This window comes from Nannobrachium achirus (assembly GCF_963921795.1).
Source record: "Nannobrachium achirus genome assembly, chromosome: 17".
NCBI classification, from domain to species: domain Eukaryota; kingdom Metazoa; phylum Chordata; class Actinopteri; order Myctophiformes; family Myctophidae; genus Nannobrachium; species Nannobrachium achirus.
In genome coordinates this window covers 28,445,118-28,463,965 of record NC_137824.1, presented here as the reverse complement: position 1 = coordinate 28,463,965, position 18,848 = coordinate 28,445,118, and the positions used below count along the sequence as shown (strand labels likewise).

The window sequence follows — 18,848 nt, the reverse complement described above, 5'->3', positions numbered from 1 at the left end:
TGACTTTTTTTTTTACATACAGTATATGATCATTTTTCAACATGGAAACGATTATGAAAAATAATCGCGATTATGTCAAATAATCGCGATTAGACGATTATGTAATAATTGAGACAGCCCTACTACTGCACATTGATTAACTTTGATGCCTAAGGAGTAAGGACAGCTGTTGAATTACAGTATCTGGATGAATAGTCTGATAATTCATATCATCTTTATTGGTCTGACCACTATGGAAACAAGCCCCTGGTGTTTTCGTTATCCTTTTAGCATAACCTTGGCTTTGACCGTGATACTTATACTGTTACTTATACACATTAACAAAACAGTCCCATCACAAAATGTTTTTGAGTGCATCCGATCCCACCATGTTGAAAGAGTGACAACATAACCAGGGAAGATTGTGAAATGATTGCTTCTCCTTCTTCACTTTCTCAGCCTATTTTTAAACCACATCAGACTATTGGGCTACACTACAGGACAGACTATGGTGGACTTGATTTGTCAGGGAGAAATCTTTACTAATAACTGATGCCTGATAAGGATAACTGTAGATTATATTCATTCATAGGCTGGTGATAGATTGTAGATTCATCCAGATACTCACTGTTCGTCTGATGACATACCATATACAGTACATGTATATTCTCTTAATTCATTGTTGATGTTGTATACATCAAAGGCACAAAGGAGGTCCCACACAGCATCTCCCTTTTAAGGGATTTTAGTCAGACACAGCCTTTGATCTTTAGGTTTTTTGAGACTTTTGATCTTCTTACTGTATTGTATCCATTCTCATATTGATAGTCAATACATATATTAATATACTGTACTCAGTTCAGACTTCCAAATGTATGTACATTTATATATGTTAATGTAGACATCTTCACTCATTAAAAGATCCAGTGCAGATATCTAGGGCCTGCAGTTCTGTATTTTATTTATTATATTTTCTTATGTATGGTTTGGTTTGATTCATGACTCTTGCACCCCAAAGGTGTTTCATTCTCATTCCTGCGACACCTGAATTTCCCTCCAGGATCAATAAAAGTGTTTTACCCAACATCATCCCCTTAGTATTAATAGCATTTAGCATGAGAATTGTTCCAAGCTCTAGGTGTAAAAACTAATATATACACTGTGATGATGTCATTCAATAAAAATCTTTATGAAAAATTACACAGCAGTTAATACAAAACTTATGAATGAATGAACACAATGACAAATATGGTAGTTGAAATTAAAACTGTCTTTTTCAAAGAATATAATATTTTCCCACGCAAAACCAAGACAGGAAGGCAAAGAAAAGGTTTCAGACTGAGAGGCAATAATACAACTATGTACAGACTTCTAGAATGTATAATACTGATGGCTGCAAGGCAGCCTCAGACAAGAGGCAGCGTGTCCTTAACACACCTGAAACAAATAAAATATACTGTACAACATGTGGAAGGATTCACCGTGAACGCTTGCTTTAGTAATAAGACAAAATAGGAACACTAGTCATTTAAGTCATAGTAGAATATATACACAGTAATTCAGGGATAAAACAGTTGGCAACTCCATCATATTAGGTGGGGCTAGCATTTTTTATACATTAGGGTCATACTGTACTTAAAAACAAGAATACACAGGTCAACTTTATAATGTGGTCGCCTTGGACACTACTGCTATGCAAAACATATTTTTGCATAACATGGTTCTGAATACAGTAATACTGTACATGTTTTAAAAAGGAAATCCCATATCTGGAAACTCCAGCATGTACAGTAAGCATTTTTTTTGGAACATAAACATGGTAAGTTGTATGGTTCATGACAGCAGCGATATGTGCTTGCTTTCACTCAGTGTAATTTAGTTTTCACAATTAATATGAAAAGATTAGCCTGAGATGGGATTAATAACCTCAAATGATAAAAACAAACAAACAATTTAATCGTTTGAAAGGGGGTATACAGTATACACTGCACATGCATTAATGATTCAAGATGACTTTCAAGTCTTAACACTTATTTCTGACAGTACTTAAGATAGATACCCCGTGACTGCTAGCTACTACAGTGGGGAAATGTTTGTTGCTCAAAGCAATCAAACTGCATTGCACTTAAAAATTGTTCCATGTCTGTACAAAAAATATGGAACTAAATGTTGAATTTCTTCCAAATGTGAACATCTTCCCATTATATTCTTACGCAGGAATATATTAAACTTGCGTTTGTCAATAACTTTAATCTACAGTTTGTCCATTCATTACAACAGTGGTTCTCAAAGTGGATTCCAGGGACTCTGTGGGTTCCTTTAGAAGGGTCTAAATTGACCCATACAAGTCTGTAACTTCGACGTGAACCCAGAGTTAAGGGGAGACCTTGACATTTAAAAGTTTGAGAAACACTGCATTACAACAAGCCCGACAAAGTCAGGAAAAGACCCTTACAGTGCAGCCTATCACCTCATATTTATGTCCCATGACTTTGCCCAACCTCATCTTCAGGATTTGGCACTTTGGAAGTACATCAGAAGTTCCTGTATCAGTAATAGATGGTGATCTCTGGGGTTTGGGATGATTAAGCACCACCACTGGCTGGTTTGGGCCCGGACGTTTCACCAGCTGGTCTACTTTCAGTGGCGCTGGGCAAAGGATGGCATTGTCACTTGAAGTGTCCATGTGAGGTTGAGCCTTAAACTGGAACACCTCACTTGGCCTCAGCCTTTTCTTTTGAGGTTTCCACCAGCCTACTCCTATCCTCCTTAAAGACACAGTGAGGAATTTCGAGGAGGCGTCCTCAATGTTTTCTGACAAGTGCGGGGGCGTCCCTGGAATGCCGTGGGTGGTAGGTGCATCCTTGTTAAAAGCAGTGTTGAACAAAGCATCATCTTGAGCTGTTATGGGATGAGATTTTGGAGCAGGACTAAGGCCATACTTTTTAGTGTCTTTTAAAGAGTTAATTTTTCCTTCTTTCCTCAGCTTTGAAAGATTCCGAGGTGATGTTTGAGCGAGCCGAGAGCATGCATCGTTTTCCAACTTTACAGCATTGCTGGTCTCTTGGGTCACTGGTGTCTTATGAGGGGCCACGTCCCCCTTGACCACCCGGGCACAGCTCGCTGACACAGTAGTCTTCTCCTTTTGCCCTGTGACGATGTTACTGGTCTTGGCAGAAACTGGGGGTATTGTCACAGGGGAGTTGCTTTTGCTCATCACTATACCCTGTAAAGCCTTTACCAATGGTTGCATGGTACCTTGGACAGCCTTTGGTTGTGGACACAAAGAAAACACATTTGAGATCACTGGAAAACCCTTGGGTTCTTGTGTATCTCCTACAATGGGCCTAGTACCGTCGCATCTTCTTGACTGTGTCCAAGCGGAGGGCTTTTGGCTTTTAAGAGTAGAATCTTCTCCCATTTTCGGTAGCCTTATTTGTATAGGACTGACTGATGGCCTTATTTGTATAGGACTGATTGATGGCCTTATTTGTATAGGACTGATTGATGGCTTGTGTCCATCATTTGGATTCCGCAAGGATGGCTCTACACTTACTTTATCCTTACACACTGAAAGTGTTTCTTGTCCATTTGTTGCTCTGAGAAGACCCTGTTGCTTTTGGAGAAAAAGTCCATAATCATGTTTCAACTTGAGTAGTTCTTGAGTAGTTCGGTCCTGGTTCATCCGTCCTGGCTGAATATGGATTTTTGGTTGACTGGCATTCCTAGTTGAGACACTTGCAGGATTCTCTAAAATCAAACCGTTTGTCTTATATGGCATGTTGCTGGTCAGGCTCCTCACATTGCTTATTGACAGATTACACGGCGGCTTCACTAAAGAAATTGTGGGATATGCTCCATTTGATTTCGAAGTTTCTTGCGGTGATATTTTGATTGCTCGTGTTCCTTCAGTGGCGGTATTTGGTGTGTACTTGGCAACCTTAGGTGGATGAACTGTAAGACATTGAGCAGAGTCCAGCATTTCTTTTAATGTTCTCTTGGTTCCACATACTCCTCTACTAGTTGAATTTGGAATGCTTGTGGCTCCCTTTGTTGGGACTGCAGGACGCTCTGCATTCAGTGTGTTTGTTTCAGATGGCTTTCTATTAACCATGCACATTGCTGCACTCACTGATTGTGTGTTTGGGTTCTTGGATGTGGAAGATAATGGTTTCCCAAATGTGGCATTTTGGGAGCTTATGCTCCTAGTTTCTTTTGTCGTCGCTTCATCTCCTTGTTGTGAAACAATTCGCAGCTTTAATTCCTTTGTCCCGTTGACGGTTTTCACCTCGATAAGCTCGACCAGGCAGCCTGCAGGGATTGACACTTCATCTGGAAGTGAGACAGTTAGAGCTCTGTTGTGTTGCATGTGTTGACCTGTGCAGGACAGCAGGGTTTCACCTACTTTGGGACCACTGGGCAAATGTGTGTCCACTACTTTACTTCCCTGCCTGCCCTTTTCCATTCTAGCTGGAGGTGGAAGGAGTGGTGCTGTAACACGAACAAGTGGCCTCATTGATGAAGTGTCATTGATGGTCACTCTTGGCAAGGCACTGGGGACAGGAGCATGATGGTTTTTTATCGCCTCAGGTTTATTGAGCCCCTTGCTGGGAGGATTCACATGTAAACACCGAATGTGACTGAGAAGGAGGTCCTCCCTCATGTAGCCAAGACCACAGTACTGGCATGTGTACGGATACTTTGTGGTATGTTGTTCCAGGTGTACATGCAACTCTGCCTTGCTGTAAGACACATGATTGCAGTAAAAGCAGTAATATTTTGTTGCCAAATGTTCCAACATGTGCTTGTTGAATACTGCAGGGTCTGAAGAAACATATCCACACTTCTCACAATACATTGCTTGTGAGGGGTTTAACATAGAATCCAAACCCAACATGTCATGCTGTCGATTCAATTCCGCCGTCCTTTGATAACTGGCGGGCTGCATGGCTAGTAGATAATAATCCTAAAGTGTATCTTCAAAATATTGGTTCTTTGCCATTCATGTCCAAGTTCCCCCCCAGGCAGTAGGGGGAGGGTACGTGTTTGACACAGTGGACCTGGGCGCATTGGTGCCTTCTTCCTGTATAGAAATAATAAAGACAAAAATGTTGCATGATTGAAACACCTGTATCATACAATTTACATGTTAAACATTTAGCAGACGCTCTTAATCCAGAGTGACTTATCATAACAACGTAACAACCAGGGGTCATCGATGTGTCCGTGGCAAGACTTGGCCTTTTCCATGGCACATTCTAGACTTCTTTTGATCATAAGACCCAATTACTCTATGTCAGTCTCCAGATTTTCTTCAAAATATGAATGACACTGATTTACTGACGCCATGTGTGGCATATTAGGAGTCCACTATATGCAAGGACAAAATTAACTCGTGAGAGTGTACAAATGGAATCAAACACGGGTTCCAAATTCGTCCAATTGTCACACTCAGAGTTACACTACACTACAGACCACTTGGTATGGTCATTTAGGGCCAGTTTGTCTACTCATCTTGTATGTCTGTGGCAAAAAAAAAAATTGACAAAAATGTCCACCACAAGCTAACATGGTTATGATGAACCCTGGTTACAACGGCAACACTTGGCATAGTGCTTATCATGTTAGCTTTTCATACATTTTAATTCATTTTTGCTTTTATTTTTGCTTAATTTACTGTATGTGTCTATTTACCTGTAAGTGTCTATTTTACCTGTTATGCCTACTGTGCCTTTTATACAGTGATCTTTCTTTTGTTGTAGTTTTGCTGCTCTGTAAAGCACTTTGTGACTATGTCTAGAAATGTGCAATACAAATAAATTCATTATCATTATCCGGAAGCTGCTCTCCCGCACCCTCCATGGCATCAAGTAGGGTTTTCTCTCCCTGAAGGCTAGGCTATGCATGCTAAGTGTTTCAGCACACAGCATCTGCATGCACAACAAACGCGTCCGTCCGTCTGTCCACCCACCCACTCATTCATCAATAGCAACTAAACGCATTAACAGTGGTAAAATATATTATGTTAGTTATAATAAATGAAGAAGAAAAAATGGCCCCCAGTCATAACGGAGCGGGGTTGCAAAGGCGAAGGCCCAAGTTCACTGTTTACACGTTACCGCAAGGTAACGGGGACGAATTTCAACAGTACACATACCAGCTGAAATGTTGTTCATCGACGGATTCGACAGTTTAACTTATGGAAGCGTCGACGTGAATGTTGTTGGCGTTCAGTAATTGGAGACGTTTACTAACACGGGCAATCGGTGCGGCGCTGCTAACGTTATCCTATCCTCTCTGTCTTGTATCCTCGGAGACGTAATGTGCGTACTGTTGGCTATTCCGAACCCTCAGCTAGGATGAAGGAGCATAGAGGTATAGGAAGGAGAAGCCACACAGCTTACTTACCGGTAAGAGCATGCGCACATTGCGCAGACACGAGTGGTTTGACCATTGTTTTCTACTGCGCATGTGCTATAGACACACAGACAGCTCTGGGTGTCGTTGCCTTCTTTGAATGTCCGTCCTGACTCCTCTGCGTGTCTTTCTTGAAGCCATTTACGTTACAGCCCTGAAGATCCGGTCTTGAGCGGATACGGAGACAGTTCGTGTATGTGTTCTTACAAAGTTCCGGATACAGTAGGCGGGTTCTACACCGGATCTGAGCACTGAGCAGTAAATCGAAAGGAGGCTTTCCACAGATATCGGCAAGCCTTGTGACGCGTTTCGCTTCACATTTGCCTACGAATACAGCGTAATGGTTTTCATTGGACGTCGACGGACATGCACGCCCTCTGACGATGACAGACACAGCAATGTTTGTCTATTGTTGTAAATACTATATAGTAGACGGCTTTGATAATAAGATTTCTTAATTGTCGATATTGTTTATTAAAAATGTAATGGGCACATGTGGCCTGAAATTAGGTTTTACGAAGTTCACAGACTTCACACAGGAATGACACGCACGCAGAGCGCACACACCAGTCCTCTTTGTGGTGGCGACTGGCGACCGTCACCTACAGAAAAAGATAACCAAAACTTTATTCAATCAATGTGGCCGCACTAGCCCACGTGCCAAAGTGTTTATCTCCTTCTCTGCGCCCTCAAATACACTTTTGGGACTTGGCCAACGTGTGTGCGGCCAGTATGATTAGGCGCTGTTGTTCGGTGCTGTTACAACAACATCCATTGATATTTACATTGCGCAACACGAACACGGTTCAGATCATAGGGTCACTTCGGTCACTTCAGATAGCCTCGCGTAGCCAGGCTTTCACGGCTCACGTTTCTGGGTTCAGATATGCGTTCACCTCGTTCATTCACGCCGTGATGATGAAACAGGAAGTGTTTTGAACTTGATGCCGAGCCTGTGTTTCAGGGGCGTAGCCAGGAATTAAATTTTGGTAGGCGAAATGCCAACCCCCCCCCCCCCCCCCCTTTCAAAAAGCACAGTATGGAGCATTACAAACAAGGCGAACATTGCTCCCAAATAGTGACATATAGGCCTATTTCAACTTGTGATTACAACACTAGCTAAATTAGTTCAAAGTAAACTTGTGTCCCTTAAAATACATGGCTCACAACAACATGCGGCGGGGCTTGAGCTTGAAAATATCGATAATTTTGAGAGTGAACTACTCCTTTAATGAAAAACATTTTATTTTTTATTTAAGGCCCATTCCCACTGGGCCAGATAACAGATAAAAAAAATATATATATATCTACCATGCACAGATATTTGCCACAGGTACTTCTATCTGTGGTAGATATTATAGATATATTTTTTATCTGTTATCTGGCCCAGTGGGAATGGGCCTTACATTTATGGAAGAGGCTTGTTAATGAGTTTTAATATGCTACAGCTGGAGAGACAACACGATGTCAATTCTTAATCCAGCAGTGCTGGATTTAAACAACACAATGATCACGTATTGTGTTTGGAAGCTGTTTACCTATACTACATTAAGGACTTTATTCATTTGGAACAGAGGATATCCTACAGGTAGGAGGAAAGCAGAATGGACTTTGTTCAGTGTGTTATTGTCTCTGTTGTTGCGACTTGAGTTAAATAGCCCGGCAGCCCAAATTTACATATCTCTAAAAGGGTAACACTTTCTCAATGGCCAGGCCGCCTACTAGTCAATGAATGGAACTGGTTGAGCGACATTCTATAGGCCTATGGTCCTCTCCACACTGTAGGCCTACTGCCCAGTCAGGCCTTTACACAATGGAAATAAGAGACTTTTTTTTTTTTTTTTTTTTTGAGATTTTTTTTTTTTTTTTTTGCCAGATCATTTCTCAGTTGGTAGGCGGTCGCCTCGTTCGCCTACCGCTGCCTACGCCCCTGCTGTGTTTACCACACCATTGCTATGTGTTGTTGACCGAATGATCCACGCCGAGTGAAGTTTAACTCTGTCCACGCAGGCTAAGCGCAGGGAGACAGGAGTAATAAGCGGACTGGTACACTGTATTTACTGATAGAGTTAAATACAACTCCATCCACGCAGGCTAAGCCCAGGGAGAGAACAAATAACGGACTCCGGTGCACAGTAGACTATCATGTGTCTCTAATTAAAATGACTTTGAACAAGCCATAAATAATTTAAAATAAACATGTTCTTTAGACTTCGCAGACTACCGCTCTGTTGTACCGTTTCAGTGTGCCATGCATTGCCGAGGTGAGTATAGAGACTATAGTCATTATACTATTATTAAGATGGCTACAAACTGTGCAAGTACCCGAAGCCCAGTTATTCTCTTGACTGCACTAGTTCACTCACAGTGACTTTAAAAGATAGTTCCACTTCCACAATTGTTTGCTTATACATGCATCTTTCATCTTTACAGAAGATAATTTACCTAGGGATAAATATACGTTTATTGTAATTATTATTGTTTTCCCTTACTGACTGTAGCCCAGTGAGAGCATCCTCACCATGACCATTGTGAACACTTTGTGGGATTTGCAAACCATTGTTGTAATTCATAGTGACACAGCAGCGGGTTGCATTCACTTGACCCTCCCATCTCTCCACTCGTCTATACAACGCGTGTGTTCTTCCTGGTTATGGCATTGTTCTGCCTCAGCAGAACACAAACTCTACCTTTCATTCCGCCCAGGAATTTGATTTCCTTGTTTCACAGACATCACCGTCGGAGCATCGTCATGGCCTCGCAGTCGGCAGCAACACGCTTCGATCTGCTGGTGATCGGCGGGGGTTCTGGGGGTCTGGCAGGCGCACGGAGGGCGGCAGAGCTCGGGGCCACCGCCGCGGTGATAGAAAGTCACAGACTCGGAGGTACCTGCGTGAGTAACGAACACAAGTTATATATTCTGAATACTACAGTACAGAATAGATACTGTTTGATCAACTGGCCGCTGCATCTGTCACGTGCAGATGCAGATAACAGGCGCACTGCGAAACCTCCAGACTCCTTTTTGTTGTGGAATGTTTTTTTGTTCACAATGTTGTTAGTTGTTTAGCAGTCTGTTAAAAGCAAATGCCACGGGACGGATCCAACTGATACTGTATTGCCAAGTGTATGATACACACACTTGGCAATGTATGGTTCTGTTATTCATTGCTGAGTCTGCTGACTTTTTAGCAGGGAATGTCTGTCTGTTACCTCCCAGTAAGAAGGATGACATTATTGCTCAAGATACAAGTTACTCATTGACCAGGCCACCTTAATATTATAATAAAATATTAGGCCCTATACAATAAGGAGGATTGGAGAAAGAGTAGCGAGATACAGTATATGAGAGTATGTCTTTGCAAAAGATGATGAACCATACTTGGTTTATCATATTCATATATGCCTACCTATGATGAACTAGGAAGTAACAACATGACATATAAACGTGAAGTTAAAAAATCAGAAATGAATAACAGAACCATGTTTTTTTTGTTCCCTACTTCCCCCATATAAAGTGTATTTTTGTACTTAGAAAAGGGCTATATACATTTGATATATATATATATATATATATATTATTACCCTTATTGTTATTATTATGTCCTCTTATTAATGGAACATTGGTTGTCTATTATTTATTTATTTTACCCAAGCTTAAACCATTCTCTTTGTCACATTTTATTTATTTTAGGTTAATGTTGGCTGTGTCCCAAAGAAGGTAATGTTCCTTTTCTATTGTTTGTTTTCTGTTTGTTTGTCAGTCTGATGGAATAGACCTCAAACATTGTTTCAACAGCCATTCTTTTTTTTCAGTCTTCTTACCGTAATCAGAATTAATAAATAATATTAGGCTAATAAATATTTGTGTATTGTAAACTGCCAGAGCGCAATTGAGTGCCACATGTTTAAATTGAGCTAATAAACCCTGATAATTGATGTCACACGTTTTACTTTTGCAGTTAAAAAAAACACTAAAATAATTACTTTGATAGGAGTAATGTTGAGAACTTTGTCTCTGTTATCTTGAGACGCTGTCTCTTTTAAATCAGAGTGTCTATCTTCCTTCATAGGTCATGTGGAATGCAGCGGTCCATGCTGAATACCTGCACGATCACTCTGACTATGGCTTTGAAAATACAAACGGTCACTTCCGCTGGGAGTAAGTAATGTTCCTCCTGCTTCTATTGTATTGAGGCTACACACACATTTGATATCCAGACATGATAAGGTGTAGGAAGATGGCAACAAAGGGATGCTTGTTAGATGTTCTGTGGAAAGTGATACCACCTTTATACTCCAGCTTTTCAGTCAGATATTCCATTTCATTGGTTTCCTTTCGCCTACTTCTCTCTCTTGCTGTTGAGCGGTTGAGACACACCCTCTGTTTACACAAGATGCCTCTGAATGATATGGTTGTTCGAAGGTTACAGTCAATGTGTGAAACACAGCAGAAACATTTAATAATAGTAATGAATATTATTTATATAACACTGATCAAGTACAACCTGTTTACACAAGATGACTCTGAATGATATGGTTGTTTGAAGGTTACAGTCAATGGGCCAAACACAGCAGAAACATTTAATACCGTAATAGTAATGCACATGACATTATTTAACCCATGAAGATCTGAAAAATACCAAAAATATTGTCTTCATACACTTTCAAGATTTTTCAAAAATAGTAGTTCTACAAGCTCACAGCGCCACACTCGGTGCCACGCTGTGAGCTTGTATATCTGCTATTTTTTAATAGTTAAAGCATAAAATAATGGTTAAAGTTAAAGCATGAAATAATGGTTAAAGTGGTTAAAATGTCGAGTGACACGGATGCATTTCAGGTCTAAAATGTTTTTTAAATAACACTGATCCAGTCCACAAAGTGCGTTATAGCATGGTGGTATACAAATAAAAAAGGAGACCAGAAACACTTGACAGTGAATTAAATGATTGAAACGACATACTCTGGCAGTGAATGCATTGTATCTTGGGGTGACCCTATAGCCAAGTGGCATGGAGTATCAAAGTCCCTTCAGTGACCCTGGGTCACTGAAGTATTTTTTCTATTGAAATACTATAGGGTCATCTTAGCATCACGTCACAAGAACTGTGTTCCAAAAAGAAACACATTCTATCAAATATTAGTTATTTGATAACGTCTTTGGAGAAAATGTATTTATTTTCTTTACTCTTTGGATAAATTAATACTTCTTCACTGTAAAGCTGGTTTCACGCTGCTGCGTATTTTCGTAGCGAAATGCGTTTTTCAGGGCAAGGAGAGAGAGAGAGAGAGCAAGGGACCCAGTGGTCCTAAAATAAATACAAAACGGGCAGCAGTGTGCAAACGTGATTGACATATGTGAGGTTGATTTCTTTATTTACGTGCTCCGAAATTCACTCCTATATTCGGCCGATAAACGCAGTGTGCAACGACCTTAAAGGGCCATTTCACCTCTGGGACAACCCAATCTTATTTTATTGTTGTTTGGGAGACGATCAACACAATCCTGAGTTATTTGTTGTGTTCAATCTGTGTTTTTTTAGAATTTTAGTATTTCAGCATCATATGATGCAAAATGCATCACTAGTACATCTAGCCTTCATCTAGGTCTTCTGAATCTGAAACAAAACGTGAGAAGCTACACAAGATCCCAGGTTATATAAAAGCAACTCAAAAATTTGCCCTTTAAGTGATTTGAAAGTAGAAGCTGCATTAGGTAGTTTGAGCTCTTCAGGCAGGTAATTCCACCCCTTTTTTTCCTGCACAGACCTGACTTTTTGCCAGACCCAGGGGGTCGGCCTACAAAAGGCTTTGTCGGTCTGTCGGTCTGTCGGTCGGTCGGTCGGTCGGTCCCTCTTTTCCTCAGTGTGCCTGTGTTTGCCTCTGACTGCTCATCTGCCCCTCCCTTCCCTTGCTCGGCTGATTGCCTTGAGTGCCGTCACCTGTACAGGACCAGCTGAGTTGAGTTGGCTGACGAGCTGCTGACACTATAAATTCCTCAGCCCATCTACAAGCTCAGAAACATTTCCAGCTGCTCAGCCTATACAATCCTGTGTGTTCATGTGTTAGTTCAGTGCCCAGACTAAGATTGATCCACCCCCCCCCCCCCCCCTTCCTTGCATTCTGATTTTCATTGCGGGTCTGGCAGAACCAGGTGACCTGGTCTAGTTTTCTTTTCTACACATACCTTACTGGAAATTGCAACATAGCCGTGCAAGGAAATACATTTACGCTCCAATTACACCAGAGGAACTGGTTGTTGGCCAATTCATTTTTTGCTCAACTGTGGTGGCACTGGGCAAGTAAAGTGTGCAAATCTAGATGACATTGAATAGAAAGCATGCATGATGAGAAACATTCTCTGGATTAATTTTTCAATTTGCTTTTATGATTTGTTTGTAGAACTCTCAAGCCTAAAAGGGATGCCTACATCAGTCGCCTGAATAATATTTATCGCAGTAACCTTGACAAGGTAAAGATCTTTTTGGGGGATTTACTCCTCTAGAAATTAAACAAATTCACATCTAGTCCCATCTAGAAAATGTTTTTTTTTTTGTGAGCCCTTTAAGGCTTTGTGGCAATGCACAGTAAAGTTGTAGTCTGACTTACTGTCTGTCTGCAGACAAAATAACGACAACTCTTTTCCTTCAGGCTAAAATTGAAACTATTCAAGGTCCTGCCAGGTTCACAGATGACCCTGAGCCTACAGTGGAGGTCAATGGGAAGAAGTATACAGCACCTCACATCCTGATTGCCACTGGAGGGCGCCCTTCTGAAATGAGTGATAGTGAAATCCCAGGTAAAAGATGTTAATTGACATTATTCTGAAATACAGCTGTTTGATTAAGCAGGAAACATGTAGTTTAACGGATTCTAACGGATACATTCCATAATAAGTACAAATGTTTATTTTAGATACATCTGGTAATGGTATTGGTGCTTTTAGCATAACATGGTAAAATATTCTACTATGTATCTGAAAACAGTAATAACACATACTGTCCTGTAATTGATATCAATTAACATACAATACACAGTGCAAAAGCAACAAAGGGTGCCACATAAGTAGATACTGTATAGACATTTATGTATTTGTATTGTGTAGCTTTTAATGAAACGTGTAGCTGTTCAGATCAGAATATTACAACAATCACAAAACAAATTATTAAAATATACATATATAATGGTTTTGTTTGTTAATAATTCCAGGAGCAAGTCTCGGCATCACCAGTGATGGCTTTTTTGAACTTGAGAGCCTTCCAAAGTAAGATATGTGTTAAAGGGACTACACCATAAATTTCACATTTTTCTTTTCTTTTTTTTCTTCTTTTTTTTGGGGTCTTCCCAGTGTCTCTTAGAGCCCCCCCCAAAAAAAACAATTCATTAACTCTAAGCCTTGCCTTTAATTTCAGTGATTTTATGAACATGAAATTTCAATATCTGAGTGGTTGTTTAGGCTAAAACCTGTATACAACCGTATTATGGACCAATATTTATATAAAATATATATTTTTAAAAGCATGGTGTGGCCCCTTTAAGATAGTTTGTACAAAATATCATCACTCAGTCTTTTTACCTAGTGTGTAAAGTGATATGACCATAAACTGAGTTAAGTTGGAAAGATATGTCTTCATACTGTTATTAGATGTGCATACAGTATATGTTAAATATACCGTACATCATCTCAACAGGCGCAGTGTTGTTGTAGGAGCAGGATATATTGCAGTGGAGATGGCTGGCATTCTGTCTACCCTGGGATCCAAAACATCTCTCATAATTCGACAGTCAGAGGTAAGATTGATTGGCTCATCAGAAATACTGGTTGACTAAATCTTGATTTCAGTGTTCTGAGAAACTTTTTTCTCACCCTTTTTCATATATTCGCTGCAGGTCTTACGGAACTTTGACACACTCATAAGTTCAAACTGCACAAATGAACTGCAAAGCTCTGGCATAGAACTAATGAAGAATAGTCAGGTGAAGTCAGTGAGTAAAACAGACCAGGGCCTGGAGGTGACAGTTGTCACCACAGATCCGGAGGAGAAAATCAGTACTATCCAAGGAGTGGACTGTCTCCTTTGGGCCATCGGTAGAGTACCCAACACTGCTGGACTCGGCCTCAAACAGATGGTAAATATTGACAGTTTTGTATTACAGGCCATTTCATTGGCTTTTAATCTATGAGACAAAATATGCTGGCTACAATACTGATGTTGATACATGTTGATACACTAAATATCTTTGCCAAAAATAGCCAATTTGGATTTTTTTCTTTCTGTAGGAGAGTAACGTTGTCAGTTGTTTCATCAAACAAACTAAATTACACACACTGATAACAAATGTCATGAAAAGTAGGAATTTCAGGAATGTTTTTGACAGCATGACATGCTTCACGGGGACAGTGAATCACGGGATGTAATTTTCCAATACTACTTCAGAGACGGAGCCACCTCCCTAACAGAATGCCCAAACCTGTTGTTGTTCTTTTGTTTTGGAACAGTTCTTACGTTATGTGATTTTTAAAAAGTCTATGGGATTAAGAATGTAAAAAAGAAAAATGTATCCGAGGGTGTGGTTTTGACGTCCGGACTTCGCCACTCTATTCTATATGTGTAATAGCAAATAGAAGGGCATTTCAAAGCTTGTTCAAACTCTTTAAAGGAGACACTGGATGCTCTGTAGCCTTGCCTAGTCATGCTACAAAGTTGAGTTTAGAAACCAAAACCAAATACTTTACTCTTATGTACTTATATTTAAAATGTAAAAATACAAGTCTTTTTATGTCATGGGTTTACAATGGAAGTAATAATCCATATCAAAGATCCTCCTCACACATAATGCAAATTTGTTGTACTAACATTGTGTTGTTAGATTTGTTCCTAATGTATTTGTCAGAGAGTTTAATGCATTGTTGAAAATGTTGCAATAGTTTTTCTTAGATTAATCAACAGGTTAAATAAACAGGCACTAGTGTATGGAAATAAATTGTTACCAAATAGGCTTGCTTCAATATTTATTCTTGTCTTTTTTGCTTACCAGGGTATTGATACAGACCAAATAGGCAATATTGTGGTGGATGAGTTCCAAAATACCAGCCGTCCGGGTATCTATGCTGTTGGGGATGTGTGTGGCAAGGCCCTCCTCACACCTGGTAGGCTCTCCCTAAAATCATGTTTCTAATCCTGTAACAACAGGGAAAGTCTGTTATTGGTTGATGTTATTTCCCCTATAAAACAATGCATTTCATAGTATGTAGGTGCAATTTTATATTTCCTTGATATAGGCACAAAAAAAAACATTTTATGCCAATCAATATCAGTAGCTATAACAGCTAACTGTTTAAATATTTGTTTGCATTATACTTTATTGCATTGGTGTATTTTTGTTTTGTTTTGTGCATGGGCAGTTGCCATTGCTGCAGGTAGAAAGCTGGCACACCGGCTGTTTGAGGGAAAGCCTGAATCCAAAGTGGACTATTCCAACATTCCCACTGTTGTCTTTGCCCACCCACCTATCGGCACGGTTGGTCTAACGGAAGGTGAGCGTGTGGAAGGTGGCTTCATTTAACTGTAGAAATTCCAAAGAACCAAACGTGATTTTCTGATATACATTCCAATACCTCATGATTGGTAACATTCAAATGTTCATTTCTATTACACTGTACAATAAAGTAACAGCAGTGGTTCTCAATGGCAGGTCCTTGAAGATGTTCCAAGGGGTACCCAGCTAAGTGATTCATTGTTAATCTTCACCAATTAATTTACAAGTAAATACAACTAGAGAAAATATTTTTTTTTTGTCGCCGTTATATTTATACCTACAGTAGTACATAGATAGTAAAGGAATTCTGGAGCAAATGGACCATGTCCCACCAAAATTTAATTTGGGTCCCAGAGGTAACATCAAATAGTCCACCACCGTAGAATCTAGGGATTTAAATTCAACATGGTGCATCTTTGCCAAGTGTCAGGGGCTGTTAAGTATGACATCATTTTGTAGGCAGAGGAGAATTTCTGCCCCCAGTTTCCGTGAATCTTTTTACTATTTTTACTATTTACACATTTTTCTTCTCTTTGTTGTTGAAAGGAAAGTGTTAGAATTATACTTTAGTCGTTATTTTTGTCTTGGATCTGTTGAAATAGCGAGGGACAGAAAATGCTCTGTGGGCAGAGTTCTCCTCTGCCTACAAAATGATGTCACGGCTCAAAAGCCCCTACTGTGCTCGCGACTCTTAGGTCTAGGTTGGCGTCTTTCAATGGGGAGACTGCCCCATAGGTCGAACTCCCGTTGGGTCGAACAGCGTCGGCAGGTTAGATAATCACCCGCGTGACGGTTACTGAGGTTAGGGTTAGGGTTAGAGTTAGTTATAGTTTTACTGAGGTTAGGATTAGGGTTTGGGTTAGAGTTTGGTGGTCGATCCAAAGGGTGTTTGACCTAATGACATGTTACCTTTCAATGGGGGGTGTTGAACAGGAAGAGTAGGACAGAGGCCTTACTTCCTTTTGGTGGGGCTTGTCACTGGCAGGTAAGCCAGTAGGATACAATAGCACTGGCAACACTGAAATCTGTGGGGAGGGCAATTGGCACGACTACATACACCAAAAAGAATAATGCATAGCTAATTAGTGGTCCTTGACACTAAAAAGGTAGAGAATCACTGCAACAAATTATTATAAATCACTCCATTATACTTTGATGTTACAGCGGAGGCCATTAAAACCAGCGGGAAGGAGAATGTAAAGACCTACACCACTTCCTTCACTCCAATGTATCATTCCCTCACAACCAGGAAGTCCCAGGTTGTCATGAAACTGGTGTGTGTGGGCAAGGAGGAGAAGGTATGTGGCATTTAGGCAAAATACACCTACAGTATCTATCACAAATCCCTTGGTTGTTCTACATGGTTTAAGAGTGTGCCTTAAACTGTGAATCCTTCTTTCCAGGTGGTAGGCCTGCATATGCAGGGCCTAGGATGTGATGAGATGCTCCAGGGCTTTGCTGTAGCCATAAAGATGGGAGCCACCAAAGCAGATTTTGACAACACCATTGCCATTCACCCCACCTCGTCTGAGGAGTTGGTCACAATGCGTTAAGAAAAAAAACGAACAAAACAGAAGTCCCTTCTTGCCGCCCAATATCACTAGCATATTATGATCAGCATAATTGGATAATCAATCCTCCATATACTCTCACAACAGCTTGATAAGTTGTTGTATAAGATCTATTACCTACTTATTTTTTCTCTATAAGTGACCTTATTTGTGTGAGGCGTTTGATAATTTTCCCATCAAAATTTACCTAAATGGACCAACACAAGGTTTTTTTTTTTCTTTCTTTTTTTTCAATTGTATTGTGGGTCTTTCAGGCAGTGCTGATAAATTTCATTCAATGTTGAGGATTCAATTTTGATTATTGTGAATTGGAAGTGGTGGCCCTACAATTATTGTTGTCAAGTTATTTGCTTGGTAAAGTCAAAGCATTTCTCATAGTGTATATGTGTATAAACCATTTAATTTGTCAGACATTTATTGAATGAACATTGCAAACCTTGCTGCCTGTTTTTTGCTACCAGTCCAAGGTCACAATCTTACCAACTATACAATCTACTGTACTGTAAAGAGTTTCAATAAACATGTTAAGCTATATGTGTTTCACCATTTAGAGATTAAAATGCAACTTTGTAGATTTTTTTGCCTGGATCCTATCTTTTGTGAGTATGTGGAATTGAGCCATAATATGTCATGTCTCATGTTAGTGGTTTTCAAAGTGGGGTCCAGGGACCATCTGGCTTAGGGTTCATTGAGGTGGTGGTTCCAAATAGACCATACAGCTCTTCTTGAGTGTACAAATGGAACCAAATGAAATGGATCCATTTGGTTACTTTTGTACACTGAGTTATGGGCGTCCTTCCTTGCAATTAAAAAAGTTATATTTACTCAAGTAGCCTACTGTACTTTCTATACATTTTAGGTATTTGTACTTTTTCCCATGTTCAATACTTCTACTCCACCACACCTCAGAGGACAATATTGTGCTTTTACTCCTCTATAATATGAAAGCTTTAGTTACTACTATAGTTACTTTGTACATTTTGTTTATTACGAAACACACACTTCAGACCTACTGTACCTGTATACATTTCGGCCATTTGAAAAAAAAAAATCAAAATAAATTATGCATTTTGAACATGTGGAATGGGACGTTTCGATCGAATACCAGTAGAGTCGCCGAAATGAAGGTCGCCCGGAATGGTCGCCGACAATTGTCGCCGACGTGTTTGGAATAGTCGCCTGGCGTTATAGAAAACTCATCCAGGCAGTGAGAAATCTCATCGAGAATGGTCGCCGACGTGTTTGGAATAGTCGCCTATATAAACCATTATAGACAACAAAGGTATAAAGGGAGTGAGTGAGTGAGTGAGTGAGTGGGGTATATATTTATAAACCATT

General features: G+C 40.1%; 2 protein-coding genes across 5 annotated transcripts; one reads left to right on the top strand and one right to left on the bottom strand.

The window, feature by feature from the left end:
* Positions 1-1,284: 1,284 nt before the first annotated feature.
* znf518b (zinc finger protein 518B) lies at positions 1,285-6,268 on the bottom strand. The gene is made up of 2 exons (XM_080746303.1): positions 6,137-6,268; positions 1,285-5,062 (listed from the first exon to the last, which is right to left on the bottom strand). The coding sequence occupies exon 2, from the start codon at positions 4,925-4,927 to the stop codon at positions 2,417-2,419; it is 2,511 nt and encodes an 836-aa protein (XP_080602429.1). The 5' UTR covers positions 4,928-5,062; positions 6,137-6,268; the 3' UTR covers positions 1,285-2,416.
* Positions 6,269-8,398: 2,130 nt separating this feature from the next.
* LOC308301766 (glutathione reductase, mitochondrial-like) lies at positions 8,399-18,034 on the top strand. 4 transcript variants are annotated; one of them, XM_080745867.1, is made up of 13 exons: positions 8,399-8,660; positions 9,127-9,289; positions 10,091-10,117; positions 10,470-10,558; positions 12,802-12,871; positions 13,051-13,198; positions 13,609-13,663; positions 14,091-14,190; positions 14,290-14,529; positions 15,439-15,550; positions 15,806-15,937; positions 17,104-17,237; positions 17,343-18,034. In XM_080745867.1, the coding sequence occupies exons 1-13, from the start codon at positions 8,596-8,598 to the stop codon at positions 17,490-17,492; spliced, it is 1,485 nt and encodes a 494-aa protein (XP_080601993.1). In that variant the 5' UTR covers positions 8,399-8,595; the 3' UTR covers positions 17,493-18,034. The 4 variants fall into 4 exon arrangements, with proteins under 4 accessions (XP_080601993.1, XP_080601992.1, XP_080601994.1 ...); XM_080745866.1 differs by having other exon boundaries at positions 9,103-9,289; XM_080745868.1 differs by lacking the exons at positions 17,104-17,237; positions 17,343-18,034 and adding an exon at positions 16,096-16,129 and having other exon boundaries at positions 9,103-9,289.
* The last annotated feature ends 814 nt before the right edge of the window (positions 18,035-18,848 follow it).